The sequence below is a fragment of the Crassostrea angulata genome, chromosome 6, assembly GCF_025612915.1.
Source record: "Crassostrea angulata isolate pt1a10 chromosome 6, ASM2561291v2, whole genome shotgun sequence".
NCBI classification, from domain to species: domain Eukaryota; kingdom Metazoa; phylum Mollusca; class Bivalvia; order Ostreida; family Ostreidae; genus Magallana; species Magallana angulata.
The window spans coordinates 31,994,693-32,014,964 of record NC_069116.1 but is presented as its reverse complement, the minus strand read 5'-3'; the positions used below and the strand labels follow the sequence as shown (position 1 = coordinate 32,014,964).

The following is a 20,272-nucleotide window of genomic DNA, read 5'->3' as shown; positions in this document are numbered from 1 at the left end:
TAAACTTTGTGGGATGTAAGAAGTATGTACGTGCATGTGTTTACACTATATTGTAATGTTCGGTGTAACTTCCGGTCGTCACCGGAAGCACTTCAAAAATTATGTTTTTACGCATTTTATTCATTTTATATAAAATAAAAATATCAATATATAATCTTACATATGTTATCTATTTAATTTAAAATTAGCAAATAAATTTTACTTCCGGTAAGATATCTCAAATATATCTCTGTAGCTTTCCTTTTTACAAATTTGATGTCCGCGAGATTTTTGTCACTGTTAGTGGTTGAGACACGAAGCTCTCATGATTGATAGAAATTTGATTGGGGATGTGTTTAACGACTCTAATTTTGCCAACTGTCACTTCCGGTTCTTACTGGAAGGGCTCAAACAAATCATGTTTTTAACAAGTTTAACTGACTTTCTCAGGTGTTTCATCTAGCCTGATAAACAGTGATGTACGCTTAGCAAATGTATGAGAAATACCAGCTTTTGTTTTTATTAATCACTACTGTTTGTCTGTTTCCGGTCCCGAGACAAAAATATTGTTTCAAAGAGATCTTAGATTTGGCAGAGACGTGAACAACCAAACTTTGAGGAAAGATTAATTTATGATTGTTCAAATGGTTAACATTTTTGTTTAGATCGGCGTTGCTTCCGGTCGTCACAGAAAGTACTTCAAAAATTGATTTCTTTTTCATTTTCGTTGTTTTACATGTAAGTAACGTCTGGATATATCATTCACAATAATTATCATATCTACTTTTTTTCTATGTCAGAGAAGCAATGTCTCACAGTTAAATTGATACATGTATATCAAAACGGAAGACCTTTTTGTTGCTTTTGCAACAAGTGTCTAGTTGTTATATTATATTTGCCTGTAAGAAATCAAGGAGCGTATACGAATATTTCAAATTAATTTTTACAGTAACTACTACAAATTATTGGAAACCGAAAGGTGTACGTGATCAAAAAATTCCAAATGCATTTCCCCCCTTCGAAAGATGTTAATACATGTTACCTCTGCACCAAAACTAATTTGGTCAAAATTGACTCAAACGTTTATAAGAACAATAATCAAAAGTCTACGACATGCTAACAAACATGGACAAAAACGGTAGGTCGTGAATCAAATGTCATCTGAGTGAGTCAGGTGAGCTAAAAGTGCGTCGGCCGGGAATTGAACCCGGATCGACTGCTTGGAAGGCAACCATGCTGACCATTACACCACCGACGCTTATAATTTACGGGTTCATTGTACGCAAGATAAAAAAAATTATAGTACATTCCCCAAGGCTTTTCTGTGACAAGCGTGTATGTACATTCCCCAAGGCTTTTCTGTGACAAGCTTGTATGTATGCGCTATAATGCGGTATATACATGTATCTCTATACAAGTACTAGGAACACATAAAATATAGAGGAAAGCGATTTCTATCTAATTAATACGGTTTTAAGAGTTGTAAACTACGGTTTACAACTCAACTATCAAAGTACTGAAGTGCTGACGGGAGTTGATTTTATCGATTATCGTTTATTTTAAAATCAGCGATGTGTGATTTAGCATGGCAAGTAGTATCAGTAATCGAACTATTTCTGAGAAATTGTATGGATCCAGGCAAGATTGAACTCTAGTTTTGTTCAACCAAACGCTCGACTGTCTCCGTTTATCTCCGACAAGCAAGGGAGACTCTCTGTTTTGTCGCATATTAACGGAGACAGCCGAGCGTCTGGTTGAACGAGACTAGTACATTGAAGTCTAGCGTATGAATACATGCATACAACTTCAAAAAATATCTAAACTGTTTGTACCATTTAAAATCTTACAATTTTCATGGTATTAATAAATGAGTTTTCTTGAAAAACAATGCTTCAGAATACATTGCATCGAATTTTATCGACTATTTTCAGGAACTATGTGTTGTCAGCGGTATTGATTTGTGCTTAGGTCCAAACACTGTTTCACTTTCGGTTTGCTTGAGTAAGTGCATAGGAGAGTTGATTAAAATCAACTCCCAATAAAAGCGAATGCTGATGATAGGTTAAACAAGAGGCCCACGGGCCACATCGCTCATCTGAGCAATACTAGCCATAATAAAATTAGCTTTATGGAGTCATATACAATTTATCTGGACAATGTATTTGAAAATATTCTGTATAAAGAAGTTCAAATCCCCCCCCCCCTGGATATCCTGATGATTTTTATTAAGACCCCATGTAACAGGGTGATTTTATAGTTATATCACATATTGAGCATTGCGGGTTTTAAGAGGATCTTAAAAACTGTTTACATATAAGATATACTGTATAAACCTATAATTAAATCAAACTTTGAACTCCTTGCGAGGCCAAGGAATGGTCCAGAGGCCAAAATCTAAACAATTTTAAAGAATTTATAATCATATTATATAATATAAACCTATATTACAACATTTGAGGGTTTTATTTTTAAAATAATTTAGAATGCATTCCGTTGTAAAATTGAACCACCCAATAGGGCTCCACCCTACTCCTGAAGGATTTGACGAATTTGAATCTACGCTGTCCAAGGTTGCATTTACTAAAGTAACAGCTTTTCTAAGCAAAGGGTTTTTAGAAGAAAAATTTGAAAGATTTATTTTATATATTCCTATGTAAAAATTCAAGGGGGTGTCTGAGGAGTAAATTACATGTAGTTATCCGGGGGAAGGGAGTCCGAGGTATTTTTTGAGTAATTTATGTAAATTTAAGAAATCTGATCTATAAAAGATTAAAAATCACTACATTCCCTCAGGCTTCATTGTGACAAGCGCATACAAAAAATTTTCTTTCCTTTGAATTATGTACTAAAAAAATTTCAGGAGGGGGGATAACCGAGACATTTTTTCGGCAATTTTACTTTGTATTTAAGAGAGAAATTTCATATTTTTTTTTTTCAGAGTTGGGGGTCCGGGCATCCGCGAATGAATATGGTTTACCGGTATAAATGTGTACTATACCAGTAGCTGTGACAGACAAGTAAAAATAGAAAACAGAGATTTGTTTCTCAAACCTTTTTTCACAGTCATTTGGTTAAACAGTAATTAAATAGAAGAAATAAATTTTCTTGAGGACTTTAAGTGGCATGTACTGTAAATAATTCTTGCTACATGTTAGCGACGCATTAACGTTTCTTCGTTCACCTAAAAAGTCAGGGACTGCATGGATCAGATCACGATGATGTCGAACTCAAACTCTCATATCTACAATAATCAAGTTACTTTTACTTACTCCTTATGTTTAATTTGATAACTCATTAAAAGAAAGATTTTTAAATTTAAACATGCAGTGAAATGCTAATCTGGTTAAAATATGGATATCTATACATAAGCGCACAGCGCATTGTGCGCTTATGTAGAGATCTGTGCATCTCTCTGCGCTGTGCATCTATGCATGCATCTCTCTGCGCTTGTGTAGAGTTCAGTATTTTAATCAGATGGATAAAATGCTTTATTTGATGATTAATGAGGGCTATCATTGTAGAAAAAAATCACATTTTATATGTAACATAACGCAGGTTATGTATTTGCAATTTTACAATTCATTTTCTGCAATGCGTACTATCTTCATACCCGTATGAATCGAAAGCGTTTTATTATCTAAAAAGACATGTTTACGATTTTGATCAAAATTTTATTTTTCAATTTCTATTGTTTATAATGTTTTAGTACTTCAGTTCTAATGATTAACCAGAACTTTTCACAGGTTAAAATTATAGTTAATAATAGTTTTGTGTGTAAAGCATAATTGCGTTCCTCAACTTCAAATTGAAAATTGTATTTACAAAGGTCATTAAAAAACTTTTAAAATGAAAGGCATTTACATGTAGTAGCTTTATTTTCATTTGTTCGCGAATAAACGTGCCACTTTTGCAAATGAACGCGAAGCTTGAGTGGTATTATCTCGAATCAGAGCAACACTTTCTTGAATAAATGCAAATCTTTCGCAATATAATGCGTACCTTTCGCAGAATAAAAGTTTTTTTTGCGAATTCATGCTAAACTATCGCAATATAACGCGTAACTTTTCCGAATCAATGTGAAACTGTTATTAATACAGACAAACGTCATTTTCTCGAACTAGATGGGACTGGTTAAAAACTTCGAGATATCCGAGCATTGGAGATATCTAGGGTAAAATACTTAAAATGGTTGTGTCTGACAAATCACTTCGACATATCCATTGTATTCGAGATATCGGTGTTCGAGATACCGAAGTTCAACTGTATTTATATATTGTTTATCATTGTAAAAAAGAATGAATGGCTACAAAATAGATTTCATTTTTAATTGCTTTAAATCTTTGAATTTCCTAATGCCTCTTTTTATTTATTTTTTTTTAATGAGAAATAGATTTCGTATTACTTTGTATACATATGTAGATATTATAGATTTTTGGCCCCCTATATCATAGAGAGACCTTATCATAGCAGCAAACTAAATTCATTTAATATTTCTCGTTTTCTTTTGCTTTAAATCTTTGGGTACGTGGGTTCAATCAAATTGATTTTTCTAAATGTGCTTTTTGGGCATTTTCAATGACCTTATACAATTACATTACACCAAACTTCTTTTTTATGACATATAATTCTCAAAAAAAACTTTTCACTTTCGGAAGTTTAATGATAATCATGAACCAATGTAAAAAAAAAAAAATATGAAAAATGTTATCATGATAGTCTTCCTCGAACATCACTCATGTTTAACAAGTCTTTTGTCACCAGCAAATACCAGTCACTTGTGAGTTTGAGATCAAGAATGGCTATTCCTGTTTATGAATACCTCTTCCCCAGGGTGTGTACACATAGCTATCCAGAATAGATGCAATCACTGCGATATTAATCAGAAAAAATAGCAGTCCTGCACACCAGATCCAGAAAAAAGTGTTCATCCCTTCAAACTCCAGATAATATGCTGGCATCAGCCAAATTCCCTAAAAAATTGAACAATTTAGATTTCCATTTATAACAAAATGCATACTAAAAGGTCAATGCATACTACTGTGGTTTTATCAATAATCGCTGAATACCAATTTTCGTGGATTTCGTTGTTAAGTTTATCCATGAAATTAAATGTTCATTGAAGTGCAATTTCTACTATCAATTTGTATTGATAGGGTCATTGGCCACGAATTTACATATCCTTGAAACTGTGATTTTCACTTAATCCACAAAAATTGATACCCTTGAATATTAATGAAACCACAGTATACGCCTTAACAAATGAGGTCCAAAATATTATGCAATGTTTCATACAAAATTCAGTTGTATAATGAAACAGCTTACCTGTCCAAGAAGCCAGGCTACAATGAGTGTGATTCCTTTTGAAATGGACATAGTTAAACTGGGCAACACTAAAGGCAGCAAACACAGGTACCAAAGAAAGTACTAAAAGAACACAAAAAAAGAAAAGTCAAATGAGAAAGAGTCATATATGAGAGCCATACAACATAGTAAAACAGTGAATACAAATGTATTAAGATTTTTTCGGGGTTAGCAATTCCCAACATGGTATAAAAAGAACCTTGTGGAACAATTCTGGAAAAAAAGGTGAAATGTGTAATGCCATTTACCTGAGACGTACACACTTTGTTGAAAGTCACAAAGATGAATGTATTGAGAAAAAAAGCCATTGGTGGATCTTTGTGAAACTTCAGGGAGCAGACGACAATCAGAATGAGTTGAGGTAGGAATGCTGTCAGGCCAATGATTCCCGCAAAGGGGGAGCCAGCTGTCAGGTACAGCATGTAGAAGTAGACGGAGAAATTGTGTCGAATGTCTCGCCGGACGATGTGGTAGAGATAGGTTTCTTGTAGGAAGTTCCAGCCATATCTGAATGAGATTTAAAAAGAAGGATAAAGAGCTTCAACAATTTATTTCAATTACTTGGCAGAGTTATTTGTTCATTTATTTCAGTTTCTCATGAATGAAATAACTAAATGTACTCTGGAGATATCCAAATATGCACTATATTGATATTCATGAATACCAATCTAAAATTTAACATGATTCACAAAAAACTAATGATAAACGGTACTTACCTTTGATAACATGTTCCTGTTAAAATGACAAAGGTAAACAAAGATACCCCAACCAAAGTTGCATTCTCCTTAGAGGGCCGTAACTTCTCCTGTATCCATTGTAGCGTTAACCGCTGTCCACCCTCCTCATTATTTCTGCTGTAGTACAAATACAGTGCCACGCCGTAAGTCAGAGGGTATATCTTTACATGGACTGAGAGTGCATACACAACAGCTCCGAGTATGATCCGATTCTGTTGGAACAGTCTTAGAGAGAGTAGTACCAGAAATGACATGATGGACTCTGCATTTCCTCTGCATGAAACGACGATCGGTAAAGGGTTTAACAGCCACATGAAGGCACATTGGAGAGAGCGGACTTGGCCAGTTTTCTCTGACATCAACATGACGTATATGAGGTATCCACTCAAAACATCGAACAGAACAAATAAGACCTTTCCAAATAGAGGCGAGATTGTGATATTGGGCTGCAACATCCATGCTAAAATTGGAGTGTATCGATATGTGGATCTATTGTAAGGTGAAACTCCCTAAAAATAGAAAAAGAGAATTTATATCAGTCACAGGTTAGTACATGACTTACAATTCCCAAAGCTCTGAAATTTTTGGAAGAGAAACTATTAATCTAAAGTAATGTTTACTTTGACATTTCCCTATACTTTTAATACTAAGACAAAAAGCAAATAATGCTATATATGATATGACAAGCCAACCATATACACACTACTCTTCCCTTTTGAATAACTGATAAAGAAATCTAATGAAAATTCTATCCATTATTTTTCTGATAAAATTACATGTGATGTACATCCGTCTTGGAAGGAATTTTATTTTCGCAGAGCTTGAATTTGTTTTATTTCATTTTATAACAAATTTTAAAGGGGGGTTTTATCAAGAACCTGGTGTTGACTGAGCAATCACACAACATCTTCTATAAGTTAACTCAGTCACGTCATAGAATAAATATATAATTTTATAATATTTGTAAACTACTGCAGGTCTGGAGCTCCCGGTCTGGGAGTGCAAACCTGTACAGTGAAACTTATAAGTAATCGTAATCTGCTATTAATATTACCCGTTAAATTACTATTCTCTTTTGAGAAGTGGACAAAAGAGAATAGCTAAATTACCTGAGTCATATACTCTGCTGCGTCTGTGAACACATTGTAATCCACGTCTGTAAACTTTACAATGGAATTTCTGTCTTGCCATTCTCCGTATAAAACCATCCCTGTCCTGATCAATAAGGCCAGGACCAGGGCAGTCTTTATTTCCCACTGCAACGCCATCTCCACATCCCTACCGGTACTTCTTTCTTGTCGCTTCGTCGACAAATCGAAAGTAGCGCTTTTGATGTGTAAAAGTGAACACACTCACGTTCATGATCCGGATTTTGTATGGAATGATATGGTCTGACGCATATTTCCGAATGATCTGTTGTACAGTAATAAATTGATATCGGGCCAATATATTAATTTTGTCATAACTCGATGAAAAAAATCATTTTCTTTTAAAAACAATAATTAAGATTGATGAAGGTCTGTGTTTTAATACAAAAAGAGAGAGAAGAAAGTGACCAAATCAAATAATAAATATTATATTTAACAACTCTTTAGGTTGTTTTCATAACCAGTTTCATTTCCAATAAAAGCACTATATAGTAAACGGTTACCGACACAAAAGTCAATTATATAGAGTTACGAACAACTCGGCTGTCAGCGGTCAATGGCACGGATCTACCATATATATATATATATATATATATATATATATATATATTATATATATATATATATATATATATATATATATATATATATATATATATATATATGTTTGCAATATTGAATGCTCGAGCGTTCAATTCATTTTGCAAAAAAATAACTAAACAAGATATCTACGAGCCAATGCTCACTAGTGATACCCCGCTCTGATGTAAATATGCAAACTAAGCCCAGTTGACATTAAATGGGACTTGGACACGATTTTAGATCAAAATTTTCTTTTTCTTTTTTATGAATCAACACAGCTTCAATCCCCAAACTTTTATTTGTTTTCTTTTCTAGTTTTATATCGGCAGTTATAATACATGTACAACAATTGCTGTAACTATCAAAAACGGCTCCGATTCTAGTGTACTTATCGAGTTGCATCTTTCCTCAAATTAGTATTTCCATGTATCAGGTCGAGACCACTAGGTTTTGTGACGTCGGCATAACTTTGCATACAAAATTGGGTATCTGTTTACTTTTATTGCCAAACCAATCAGGTGAATGAGTTGCAAGGCATTGTGGGCAACTACAAGTTTCAGTGTATACAAAGCGTACTGAAAATATATTACCATTTTCAATTGTCCTTTGGAAACTCATTTTCAATTAATTTTCATAATTTTTTAAATAAACATGGAAAATCGATCATGTCTGATCTTTCATTTCTATGCTCACATTTGAAAAATATTGCCTATGAGGCCTTATATCAACCCATCTAAATACATCATTGTCAAAGTTCAAAAGAGATGTACGCCCTATTATTTTAGAAGCAGTGAGTACGTTTTTCACGTGATACCCCAGGTTTGGGACAACATTTATTAGTAGAATTTTGAAGTTTCTTCAGGCACACTCATCAGAATGCTTAGTGTACAAAATACTACACGATACATAACTAGTACTTCTGTATTTGTATATTTGTGCATTTCTACTATCGTGGCTATTTATGTATGTTATAAATGTAGAATTACCTGCATTTATTAATGGTGTACAATAATTAAGTCACCAATAAACAATTCGGCAGTTTTTCCTTATCAAAATTTGCTTGTACTTGTATGCGTATGTATACCAGTCTATTGATACTGATCGATCTTTGAAGCAACAATTGAAGAATTAAAACAACAGTATTTTTCAATGTGAGCATGGAACAATGTCTACGGTAAGTAATCTTTCCTTTTTTACCTTCTAAAGTAAAAATCAAGTTGTACGAATTTTCCCACAAGCAATTAAATATTGTGTATAAAACAGCCACAAACCACGTGTATGTGTTGAAAAGTAAACACGTAGTAGACCGTCATGCTTTGCGACTCATTCACTGGATTGGAGAACCTTTTTGACTTGAATATTGTCACATGTTAAATAATGCTATCCATATAAGGTAGTGTACCCGACCTGTGTATACACTTGTGTGTTTTGAAAATTTTATTACGCTTTCCTTAGAAATACTCGGATTGATTTCAAATTGTTACGGCAGCTGTCATGTTGTAAATTTTGAATTTATCGGGTGGCAGTAAATACAAAATTTACATGACACAGCTATCGTCAAAAAGTTTATTGTTTTTTTTTTAAAATATTACTGCTTAACATTTAATTTTCTCAAATCAAACTACATGTATTGATGATGTACATTTCAAGGTTGAAAAGACCAAAAAACTTAAAGCTATACACGCTATAATTTGCGTCAATTTTGAATAAAGGGGAAAATGTATGTGTTTGATTACTAATAAAAGTTACCTTTATTCTGTTAATTATAATGCTCAATTCGATCACATTACAAATATATCAAATATTAAACAATAAAGAATATTTATTTTCCTGCCAGGAAAGTAATGCCTCCTCGTGAATATCAATCTATCACGTGATATCGACAGCTAAATTTAGCCTATCATACCAAAACTGGTGAAGGGTCAACATCTTCATAATTGTGATAGTTTCACAAAGGAAAGGATATTTTCAGTAAAGCATAAATTTGTCCGGTATACGAGTACAAACAAAAGAAAAAAATACAAGCCTGTGAGTAGATATGAATACTTCCTTTAATAAAAATGACGTAGACCTGTGTTTTTCCCCAATGTGCTATTTATAGATCCTATAAGTGTTAATGCAGAAGTAAGGGTATCGTGAATGGCAAGCGTATTTTACTCATTATACATGTATGTATTTCAAATTAACAACTGTTAAGCATATTAAAAATCAAGTTGGATATTTAATTAGGCAAACAATAACGACCACCTAGTTCTCCGCGGACATGCGCAATGAGGTCGGTTTGCTCTTCCTTCATCAATATTCATGAAAATTAAGGTATATTTTCCTGCCAGGAAAATAAACAATTAAAAATCTATATCTTTGTAACGAGATGGAATTCACCCTTGTAATTTACAGATTAAGGATAACTTTTATAAGTAGACAAACACATGCGTTTTCACTGTCATTCAAAATTGACGCAAATTATAGCGTGTATAGCTTTAATAGAACATATATGCTTGTTAAAAATTAAATTGTATTAGGCATTTTCTATTATAATTATTATTAAGCTTGGTACTTAAAAAGTTTGCTCACAATGTAAGTAAAATATACATATGTCCTGTTTTTAAAATAAACGGTATTTTATTCATTACTATATACCTAGTTATCCTTGTGATCTAGGTCAGAAAATGACCAAGTCCGATTTATTTATTTTTTTTTTTTAGAAAAGCTTAGTTTCACAAGAATAAAATCAAATCTCCATCTCCTCAACAAAAAAAATCTTTTAAAGAACATTTTACACGAGTTACTTTATATATACATTAATATTGTCTGATGACAAACTGTTTCGATTGGCTCTGTCCACCTGTGGTGATTATAAGTGAACAAATGTCGCCTACATTGATTCCAACGTTACAATCATTCCTAAATGCGCGGCAACAGATTTGTCAAAACTGTCCGTCATAAAGCTGGGGGATGCGGGTCTGGAGCCTCCCTGTCTTGATTTTGTACAATTTGAGAAGGTCATACAGTGACACACATGAGAACATAATTTTAAAGGTTACAAAGGTTATATAGACACGTGTCATAAAAGCGGAGGGGGGGGGGGGGGCAGGAGGCCCCCTTTTTGCAGTAAATTTACATATAAAAAGTGAGTAATCATGGAGACCCCCCCCCCCCCAACTTTTTAGGGAGCATGTAAAAATTTAAGTGAAAAGAAGGAAATGAATTTAACAGTGAAATTGAAGTTATAGGTACTATTAGACGCTATCCCCCTCCCACCAACACGGATTAGAATTTTAAGATTTATTTTTTTTTTTGCTTGTCAAAATTATTTTGGACGAGTCTGCCTGTTAAACAGGAATATCGAGTGCACGACTAATTATATGCCACCGAAAGCGGATACGGGGTTGTAGAATACGACCCTGGGCAATAACTCTTCGTGCCTGCATCCCTGCACCTGGATGCATAGCAACGTTCAAAATGATTATATCCATTTTGCATTAAAATTCGACTGCACGAAATAGAGTCATTATCAATTAGCAAAGTTCATTCTATCGCTTTATACCTAAATAATTATGGAGCAAAATGTATATATACATCAAAGTAATCCATGACTGATTTGTCATATCAACAAATAGTACTATCAAGGTTATGGCTTGACTATTTTGTTACATTTTTCTCAACTTTTGCCAATACATGTAAACATTGCCGAAACATTTTATATGGAGCTAAACGATTTCGAATTTTAATGTTACCAGATAGCTATGCTGTAAAATTATGATGAACAATAATTGTTGCACTAAAATCTACTAACTGTTCGCGATGACAAAATTGTCGCCAACTTAGGAGTCAGAATTGGAAGGCTGAACATGATGACAGCACATGTAGTTCAATTTTGCTCAGCCCTCCAACAAACTTAATGAACACCAAATTATGATGAATAGGTAAAGAGCACGAAGGCCTTGTCGCGTCTTCACGATGGGGGCCCTATGTCCACTCGTGGCCGAGGGATTGATTTGAAATTGAAAGTAAAGAGTGGACTCAGGACCCCTGACATTGTGAGGATGACCCAGGCGGGATCCTTCGCGGGGCTTATGTATATAAATGATACTTGGTTAGCTCGACGCACTAAGCACATACTTAACCTAGTCAACATATCTCAATGGTCATTTTTTCCTCAAAACCATACTGTATATAAGCTGCAATGTAGGTTCGCAATGTCGTGCAATTTTTGTTATACGAACACCATGATTGACAAATCGTTACTGTTCATGGGACCTTTTATATAATAGTTTTAGGGTTAAAATACGAGGTGATGCGAGTCGATACGTCCTTGTGCGATTTGTTCAGCTTTGATATGAAAAGATCGGCATATTCTAAAACCTTGTATAAAATCATACAAGGGATTGATTCTAGCAGATTCTGATCCAGTCTGTTTAAATTTTATATCGTACAATCGTACAAATCTTGTGCCATACAAAGAGTATCTTTCACGATATCACTGCCCGTTTAGATAAGAATGTCCAGAGAGAATTCCCGATTGGGCACAGTATCGATATGATGACAGCATGTGGTCAGCATGTGATCGGGTTTCGTAATTCTAAGTGAAAATTAACCCTTGCCAAATTTAGAATTCCGCATTATATAAGTTTAATTTAAGACGTGTTTTAAGTCAATAAGCTTAACCAAAATCAACACTGTTATCCCTGGAGAACATTCGTCACTCATGTGATATATTGGATCTATTGATCATTACCTAAGTGCCTGGACCGAATACACAATTTGTAAACAAAAGTTACGAAGTATGTTTATAATATGTCAGCAATAAATACTAATCAGCTTCGAAGCTTTCAATAAATATTGACAAAGTTTATGAATAAAGGACAAGGGCGCACAAGGCGTTATATATCCCTCAATACTCGATCAGTGCAAGGTCAGTTTTAAGATTACTTACTTCTGATCGAGTAGAAATCAAGTAGAAAGATTCCACACTTACAACTAATAGACATTATTAAATTACAACAACAATTGAAAACAATTGAAAACAATACTAAAAATTCTATATTATATACATAAGACACAGAACATACCCTATATACATGTACATGTAGGATTGTCATATCTAATTATCACTCAGCTTCGAAGCTTTCAATAAATATTGACAAAGTTTCTGAATAAAGGACAAGGGACAAGGGCGCACAAGGCGTTATATATCCCTCACTAAGAACAATTAAAAAGAACTTGATCAAATGTTGTTCAGATATTTATTTTTGGCCTGTATACATTGTTTATATGACAAATTTCACGATGAATGCCAATAACATACATGTACTTTCCTTCTGTAAACACAAGTGATATAGATTATCAAATTAAGCCACACGACGTTTTATGTCAAAATCTTGACACCACTTGTGCTAAATTGCAAATTTTTGGGTATGAATGGATGTAGACTCCATCGTAATAGTATATTTCTTAAAAGGATACGTTTTATTATCATTATTATTATCGATACATGTATATTATAGTGGAGTCTACACCCATCATGGTTGAAAATTCACAAAATTTTAATACTTAAAACTTTATTTTATAATTCTTAAACCGTAAAATTTATCCACAGGGTTGACGGAAGTCAACTAGCTCAGTGTGAAAGGCATGGGATATTAGAAAGTGGCTCTCGGCTGAGAGGGAGTTCAAATCTTAAGGGGCGTTTTCTTTTTAATTTCTGCGCTTTTGCTTCCTTTTAGCACGATACATTTCTCCTTTCAATTATAATACTCACATTTTCACGCTTGTTAAAATATGTATATAGGTTTTTGTATCTGTTTATAAATATTTCATAATTGTTGTATAATATGTATGTTTGATTTTGTTCAATAACATACATCTCATGTACTCTCTGGAAAGAGGAATAAAATATTGAATGAATGAATGCTGCCTTTTAGGTAAAACATTTTTTTCGTCAATTCTTTCATACAATGGAATTATTTTGGAAAAACGCTTTAGATTACGACAAAAAAATACATAATGTTCTTGCCTAGTCCAAATAATGTAAAATAAACAAATGCGCAAAGATTGTTTTAGATCACGTTGTAATGTTAAGGGGGGGGGGGGGGGCATAGAAATAAAAATATGGAGTTTATTATAAATCATAAATGTATGATTTTTAATGGTCAGGTAATACAGTTCTGTTTTATACATGTTCTGATGCACAATTTCAAAATGTAAGACTCCTTTTATTATTTGAGATGTACTATAAGTCGTTTAAGTATCCTAGGTGCGGGGGATTTGACAGGCATTGCAAGCACGTAGCATCGTTTTTGAAAGGGGGCAGACCCATCCAAAAAATCTTGACGAGCAAAAAAAAAAGAAAGAAATACTTCTCAAAATCTTCAAAAATCTAATGGGGGGGGGGGGGGCTGGCGTAGTATATCTTTAAATTCAAAATTTTACTCGTAAAATCTTTATTTTCATTCCTATTTTTTTACATGCTCCCAAAAAAGGGGGGAGGCCAACTCCATAACCCCCCCTGGCCGCTGTTGATGCTACGTGCCTGCATTGTACGCTCTTCTCCTTTGAAATTTTCAGAACATAGGCCACACCAATTTGATTTCTTGGTCTACGGATCCGCGAGCACGGGCGTAAGGGCTTTCCCAAAAAATGATACATGAATTAAAAAATAAATCCCGCACCCGAAAATTTTCATTCCATTTCCCGCTCCATTTTTGGTTCTTATTCTTCATGATTGCACTTTTCTTTTTACATTGATCATACCAAAAATTTGTCTGTAGATTGTCAGCAAGGTTTACAAGTGAATGATACCTCTATGTGTGAATAGAATTAGCGATCAGGAGGGGTCTAATATAATGGCGAATACAGTCACGAACTATTTTGCTGCTTTTTCCATGTATTTCAAAGGAAAAAATGACTTTTTAAAAATAAAATGTAATTGCTCGCCGCTTTTTTTTAAAAAAAATTTTTTGATGCCGCCCAAAATTTCAAAATTAATAAATCGTCCGCTCGCTTGGGCTATATATATATATCTATGCAATGTGTATCGTCCCGATCCTCTCAAATTGTCGTTTACTGCATTCCACCTGTATCTCAAACGACCGTGTAGTGAGCGACCAGCGCGCTAGGTTCCCTTCGTCATCGAAAGCAAGATTTTTGTCTTGCCTAGATGGCCCAGTGGTTAGCGCGGTGGCCGCTCACTGCTACGAGAATGAGTTCCAGAGGTCGTGAGTTCAAGCCCCGGCCGGGGCGGAGGTGGAGCTCCAACAAGGTGAATTTCTTTGTGCTTTATATATGTATATATATATATATATATATATATATATATATATTTTTTTTGGCCTAGAACCCGAAGACCAAAAAATCAAATTGGTGTGGCCTTAACAACTATAAATTTGAAATAGGAAGGTTTTTTGTAGTAGTAAGGTTTTATGTAATTTTCTCGATTATTTAAAAATGCAGGGCAAACAAGAAAAAAAATGAAATTCGTCTTCTATCTCTTGGGAATTCACAAAGTACATTTCTCTTCATTTCTGTTTTTAAACCTTCTGTTTTCAACGTTCAGTGAATGTGATGATACTTAATATCTACAGAATAAAGACTTTCTTTATTGACAACCATTTCAAAAGATTCTTATGTACACGCCTATAGATATAACAATTTTTGAGATTGTAAATTTCAGATTTAAGTGGAAAATTTAACCAAGTAAAAAATAACCAGGTAAAATTGTTTTAGAAATGAAGAAAACACACATGAACCCTCAGCAGGAGGTTACAGTCGACAAACCTATAAACAGGTAAATATTTAAAAAAAAAAAGTTTATCAAACAGTTTACATAACAAAATATTGTGAATGCGGCAAGCCATATCGGTTTCATCAACAAAACGACGTGCTGCATGCTTCGGGGTATTTCAATAAATTTTGGCGCGATTAGTACCCCTTAACACAGGTGCCTTTAAATACATGCTGCTTACTTTCCACGAGCAAAAACTGTTTACGGCACTAGGCAGATACAGTTTCCTTGCGACAAGTGCTCACTGAACATGTTAATCAGAGGAAACGGTGTTTGCCGGGTAAGTCGACTTTGCATTCAATCGGGTGGCAGAAATGTGTTATGGAATATAATACATAACTTTTTGAAACTTTGATAAATTATTACAACTGTATCAACTAGTAAGTTTACCATCAATAATGTTGTAATCGTCTGCTACTCAATGGCACTTGTCATTATCATCTTTTAAATGTATAATACTCTAGATTTATGGTTTTTACAATTTCCCGTCAAGAATGCTATACAGTACCTATAAATCGTATTAACCTTTCCACGCATGCAACCGGTTGTCAAAAACTATTTCAGTGTAGGTACTAATGTGCCAAAAGTATGTCAACTTTTCTTTTTTCCCTATATATTTTATTGAAAACAAGACTTGTATTTAAAAGGGTTTTTGTTGTTATTTTTTGTCAGATTTTAAAGAAATTTTTATTGATTAAAGTAGATTCAATTTGCACTTTTTGACATACATAGAAATGGTTTTGTGACAATTTGTTTGTAAAATTTGATATTTCAAACACAACACGAAGATATTTTTTAAATGCTCTACTATATATCCTTTGCAATATGCAAGCTGAAAAATCTTACTTTGGATTGTGAATATCAAATCTCAAGAACTGAAGGTCGCAAAAATATTTAAATTTGATGCCAAAAAAGCTAGAGCAATACTAAATCTATCAATCCAAGTCTTTTCGAAATCAGTCAAAGGGTTATTTTTTAACGATTCTTTGAAAAAAGTTGGTTTTTCAATGAAATATATAGTGAAAAGAAAAAAATTGACATACTTTTGGCACCTGAGTATATAAAAAGTTTAAAAACAATCTGTATTAATCATTACAAAGGACTATATGATACGGGCCAAAAATTGCCCCCTAAAATGAACATCATCATTTTACTATCATTCTTTGTTTTCTTAATACAGATATGTATGTGATATGTGTTTACATTATATTCATTTTGGTTCAAGTGCCCACAATTTAGAAATATGACATTGTAAAGACAACCTTTTCCCGCCATTTTTGCATTTTAAGCGCAAAACAGCTTGTTTTCAAGCAGTTTTTCCTTCCGAAAACATAGAGCGCATTCTTGAACAAATAAAATATTTTAATCAGAGATGAATCTAGCCAAGATTAATAAGTAACAAAAAATTTTCCTTGTTCAAGCATGCGCTCTACATTTCCCATTCGTAAATATCTAAGAAAAATGTCAATTTTTGGCCGATTTTGATTGAATTATAGAAATGGCGTCACTTCTAACGTCATATACTGCCAGTGAGTGCAAATAAATCAAATAAATAGATGAAAAATATATTTTATATCAACTCTTCTAAAAAATTAGCTAACATTTTATTTTACCTGAAACACTTAAAAAATGGCAAACAATGGGGGCCAAATTTAACTCTTATCATATATAGTTCTTTCTTCTAAATCTTACCCCAAAAAATATCATCAGAAAAACTTTTGAAAAGTAAGCTTTGTTCTCAGTGAAATAGAAAAGGGGGAAAAAGAATGAAAGTATAGCTCCCAGGTCGTCCATCCGAATTTTTTCAGACCGGGAGCTACAGTCCTGCAGCTAACTTGTACTTTAAATTAATTGACAGATGAGGACACAATTTATCATATTGTTTAAGAGCTGTACTAATTCTGTCTGGGCTTGGTAAAATGCTGACGATGGATCCGCCACTTTGGAGGGTTCAGAGTGAAGGGAGTGGAGCAAATCAGGCTAATGGTGTGTCAGTCTTATAATTAATTCAGAGTCCGTTTGATCTGTCATTCCAGTTTCCTCATACACCTATAATAGCTAAAACATATGGGTTGTTTATGTGACTGGTTGTTTACTGATAAATTGTTATGTTTGCCTGTTAAAAATTTAAAAAAAAAAAAAGGGAGGACTAACATTTAATGATTTTAGCAACTTCAAATGAACTTTATCAGGATACATAAATTACTCTGTTTGTGTAACAGTTATTCTAATGAGACTGGGAACAGGAAGTTAACTCACCACAATGTTGAGAAATTTTTGTCTGCAACAAAATGCACGAGATATATGAACAGTGATGTTAAGTGTTATATACATGTACCGTTTAAAATAATTGTATTCTGAAGGAATTTGACAAATGTGTATAAAATTGTAATAGACCTACATACTATCTAACCATTTTTAGCCTATTTTGAAAAAAAATTTGCCAAAAATTGCTTATATATATTATAAGGAAAACAAGGCAAATATTTATGTAAAGCTTTAAGAAATCTTGATTATAAGGAAGTTATATATTTTTGAACATCCTTCATATTAATACCGGTACATGTACAACAAGTCAGATCCTTAGTATTTGAATAATTCTAAAAAGCTCAGCACAGTTGAAAATTATATACTCCTAGAACTTCCTTATGTTGTGGTAAGCACAGTTTACTTAAATATCAGTAGATAATGATTCTACCACTATAAGATACGACTGCGTGTCTTGATCTTTAATCTTTTTATTCAAATTTAAAATTGGCAGTATCCAGTTCAGCATTAGCATATGTTTGGTATACACACATGCACCAGTGAGTAAGCATTATGCATTGAAAGTATTTTTAATCATGACAGTTTGAGTTTCACAAGTTAACATGCGTATCAAATTCTGTGGATTATGGCCCAAAGCACAGCCCAAATTTTCAGAAGAAAAGGTCATTTTAAGTCAACATGCGTGATGTAATCTTGATGCAAAACCGCTCAATAAAATTTTTTAAAATACTCTATACAAATATACTTTGAGCTTATAATTACAAAAATGTATCTGTATAAAATCTGTAAAAAGCTGAAATTTTGCTCAGGATCTTGTCTTTTAACTTTTAGCCAGTCGTATCAAAATTAGATCTTTCATTCACTCCAAAATCATGTAGCAATCTAGTTGAAGTGGATCAAAGATCTTATTTCTATTTAAATTGACTTTTACTACACGAAGAATTAAAAGTAGATGATGACTGTCATAACTTTATTTTCCATTTTATTTTTGGTTATATATCTGGGATTTCCAATTATTCCTGTGTATAGGAATTCCAGTTTCAGAACATTCCAGTATGATTTTAACTAATATAGAATATTAATAATGCCACTTTTTTAAAATTCTGCATGCAAACATTTAATATTGCAATATATTACAACTTAAATTCTTGAACCAAAATAAATAAATTTTTTTTTTTTTGATAACTATTTACAAATGTATATTGATACTTACAAAGTATAAACTGGTTTTGTAACTAAAGCAATTTGAAACCTTGTATGTACAAATAGTAATACCTGACATCTCCCATATACAAAAGTTACTGCAACAAAAGTTACATTTTGAAATAATTACTTGGACATTTGTATGATCCATTTTAAATGTAACTAGGCATAATGAAACAAACATGAATGATTTGGACATAATTTTTAGTTAAAACAAGAGATGTTTGTGAAAAACTTATGCCCCCTCCCTTGGACACATCAACTAAGAAAATGAACGGGAACTGCAAATAATTAAAATTGTTCTAAGTCAAAGGGGCATAACTCTGTCGAAAATAGCTCGATCGTACCCAAAATCAAACCTAACTTAGATATTACTATGATAAATTTGTATTCCAAATTTCATTTCAGTACGTGCAACATTTGCAAAGAAAATGAGCGGAAACTATGGGGACCGACTGACAGACCGACTAGCCCCCAAGAGTACTTTGTTTCACAATTTCCAAATTGTGAAACAAAGTACTCTTGGGGGTGAGTAAGAAGGTTTCAAAATCTTAGCTTGTTTTGATAAAGTTAAATCTCTTTAATTGTTTGTAAAAATAATAGACATATTTAGACTGAGATATTTTCATTATTTCATGCTGGTTTCCTCATATTTGACAAATCTAAAGCAATATAATACAGCAAAAATTGTCAATGTGGAATTTGGGAAAATCTTTGCAAATGGTATCAAAGACTGTAAAACATTTAAGTTTTACATATCAAGTTCTTGGTTCTTGATGAAATATGCTTTCTGTGAACCTAAAAGTAAACGTGAATGTCCCTCTCTTGAAAACAAACATATACAAAAAAAAGAAGACATCAAACAAGAAGCATATTTTGCCATCCTTAAATACAGGTAGCCATCTGAAAATAAGAGTGAAATGTACAAAAAAAATATCCAAAAAGTCAACAAAATCAACAAATCATTGCATTGTCAAATAATAAACACATCACAACACCAACAAGTTGGTTAATTAGTGGTTATTTAGGGCTTCTGGAACTGTTGAGGTATCACCGCTGAGTCTCTTGAAATGTGCTCTCGTTTCTGTGACGAAGCTGCGCCTGGTCTGCTGCATTTGTTTCTGATGTCACTCTGGTGTCATCAATTTGAGATGCTGCCTCCTTTGATGAATTTGTTTGTCGGTTTAAGTATTTCCTATAAAACACATATG

At 33.3% G+C, this 20,272-nt stretch overlaps 3 protein-coding genes and 1 non-coding gene across 4 annotated transcripts in view; 1 reads left to right on the top strand and 3 right to left on the bottom strand.

Moving 5' to 3' along the window:
- Positions 1–1,165: 1,165 nt before the first annotated feature.
- On the bottom strand, positions 1,166–1,237 carry Trnag-ucc (transfer RNA glycine (anticodon UCC)). Its single transcript has one exon. It is a non-coding gene; the product is annotated as a tRNA-Gly (tRNA).
- A 3,421-nt stretch (positions 1,238–4,658) lies between these two features.
- Positions 4,659–7,402, bottom strand: LOC128188866 (GPI mannosyltransferase 1-like). Its single transcript, XM_052860172.1, has 5 exons — positions 7,187–7,402; positions 6,057–6,586; positions 5,589–5,847; positions 5,302–5,403; positions 4,659–4,949 (listed from the first exon to the last, which is right to left on the bottom strand). Exons 1-5 carry the CDS (start codon positions 7,343–7,345, stop codon positions 4,779–4,781), a joined length of 1,221 nt encoding a protein of 406 aa, XP_052716132.1. The 5' UTR covers positions 7,346–7,402; the 3' UTR covers positions 4,659–4,778.
- An 8,393-nt stretch (positions 7,403–15,795) lies between these two features.
- Positions 15,796–20,272, top strand: part of LOC128190588 (uncharacterized) — a 30,100-nt gene continuing 25,623 nt past the window's right edge. The window contains exon 1 of the mRNA XM_052862694.1: positions 15,796–15,870. The gene's annotated coding sequence lies outside the window, so the exon portion shown is untranslated. The remainder of the gene's footprint in view (positions 15,871–20,272) is intronic.
- Positions 18,814–20,272, bottom strand: part of LOC128190590 (E3 ubiquitin-protein ligase AMFR-like) — a 36,545-nt gene continuing 35,086 nt past the window's right edge. Inside the window, exon 13 of the mRNA XM_052862697.1 lies at positions 18,814–20,256. Within this exon, the coding sequence (XP_052718657.1) occupies positions 20,112–20,256 (145 nt within the window). The 3' untranslated portion in view covers positions 18,814–20,111. The remainder of the gene's footprint in view (positions 20,257–20,272) is intronic.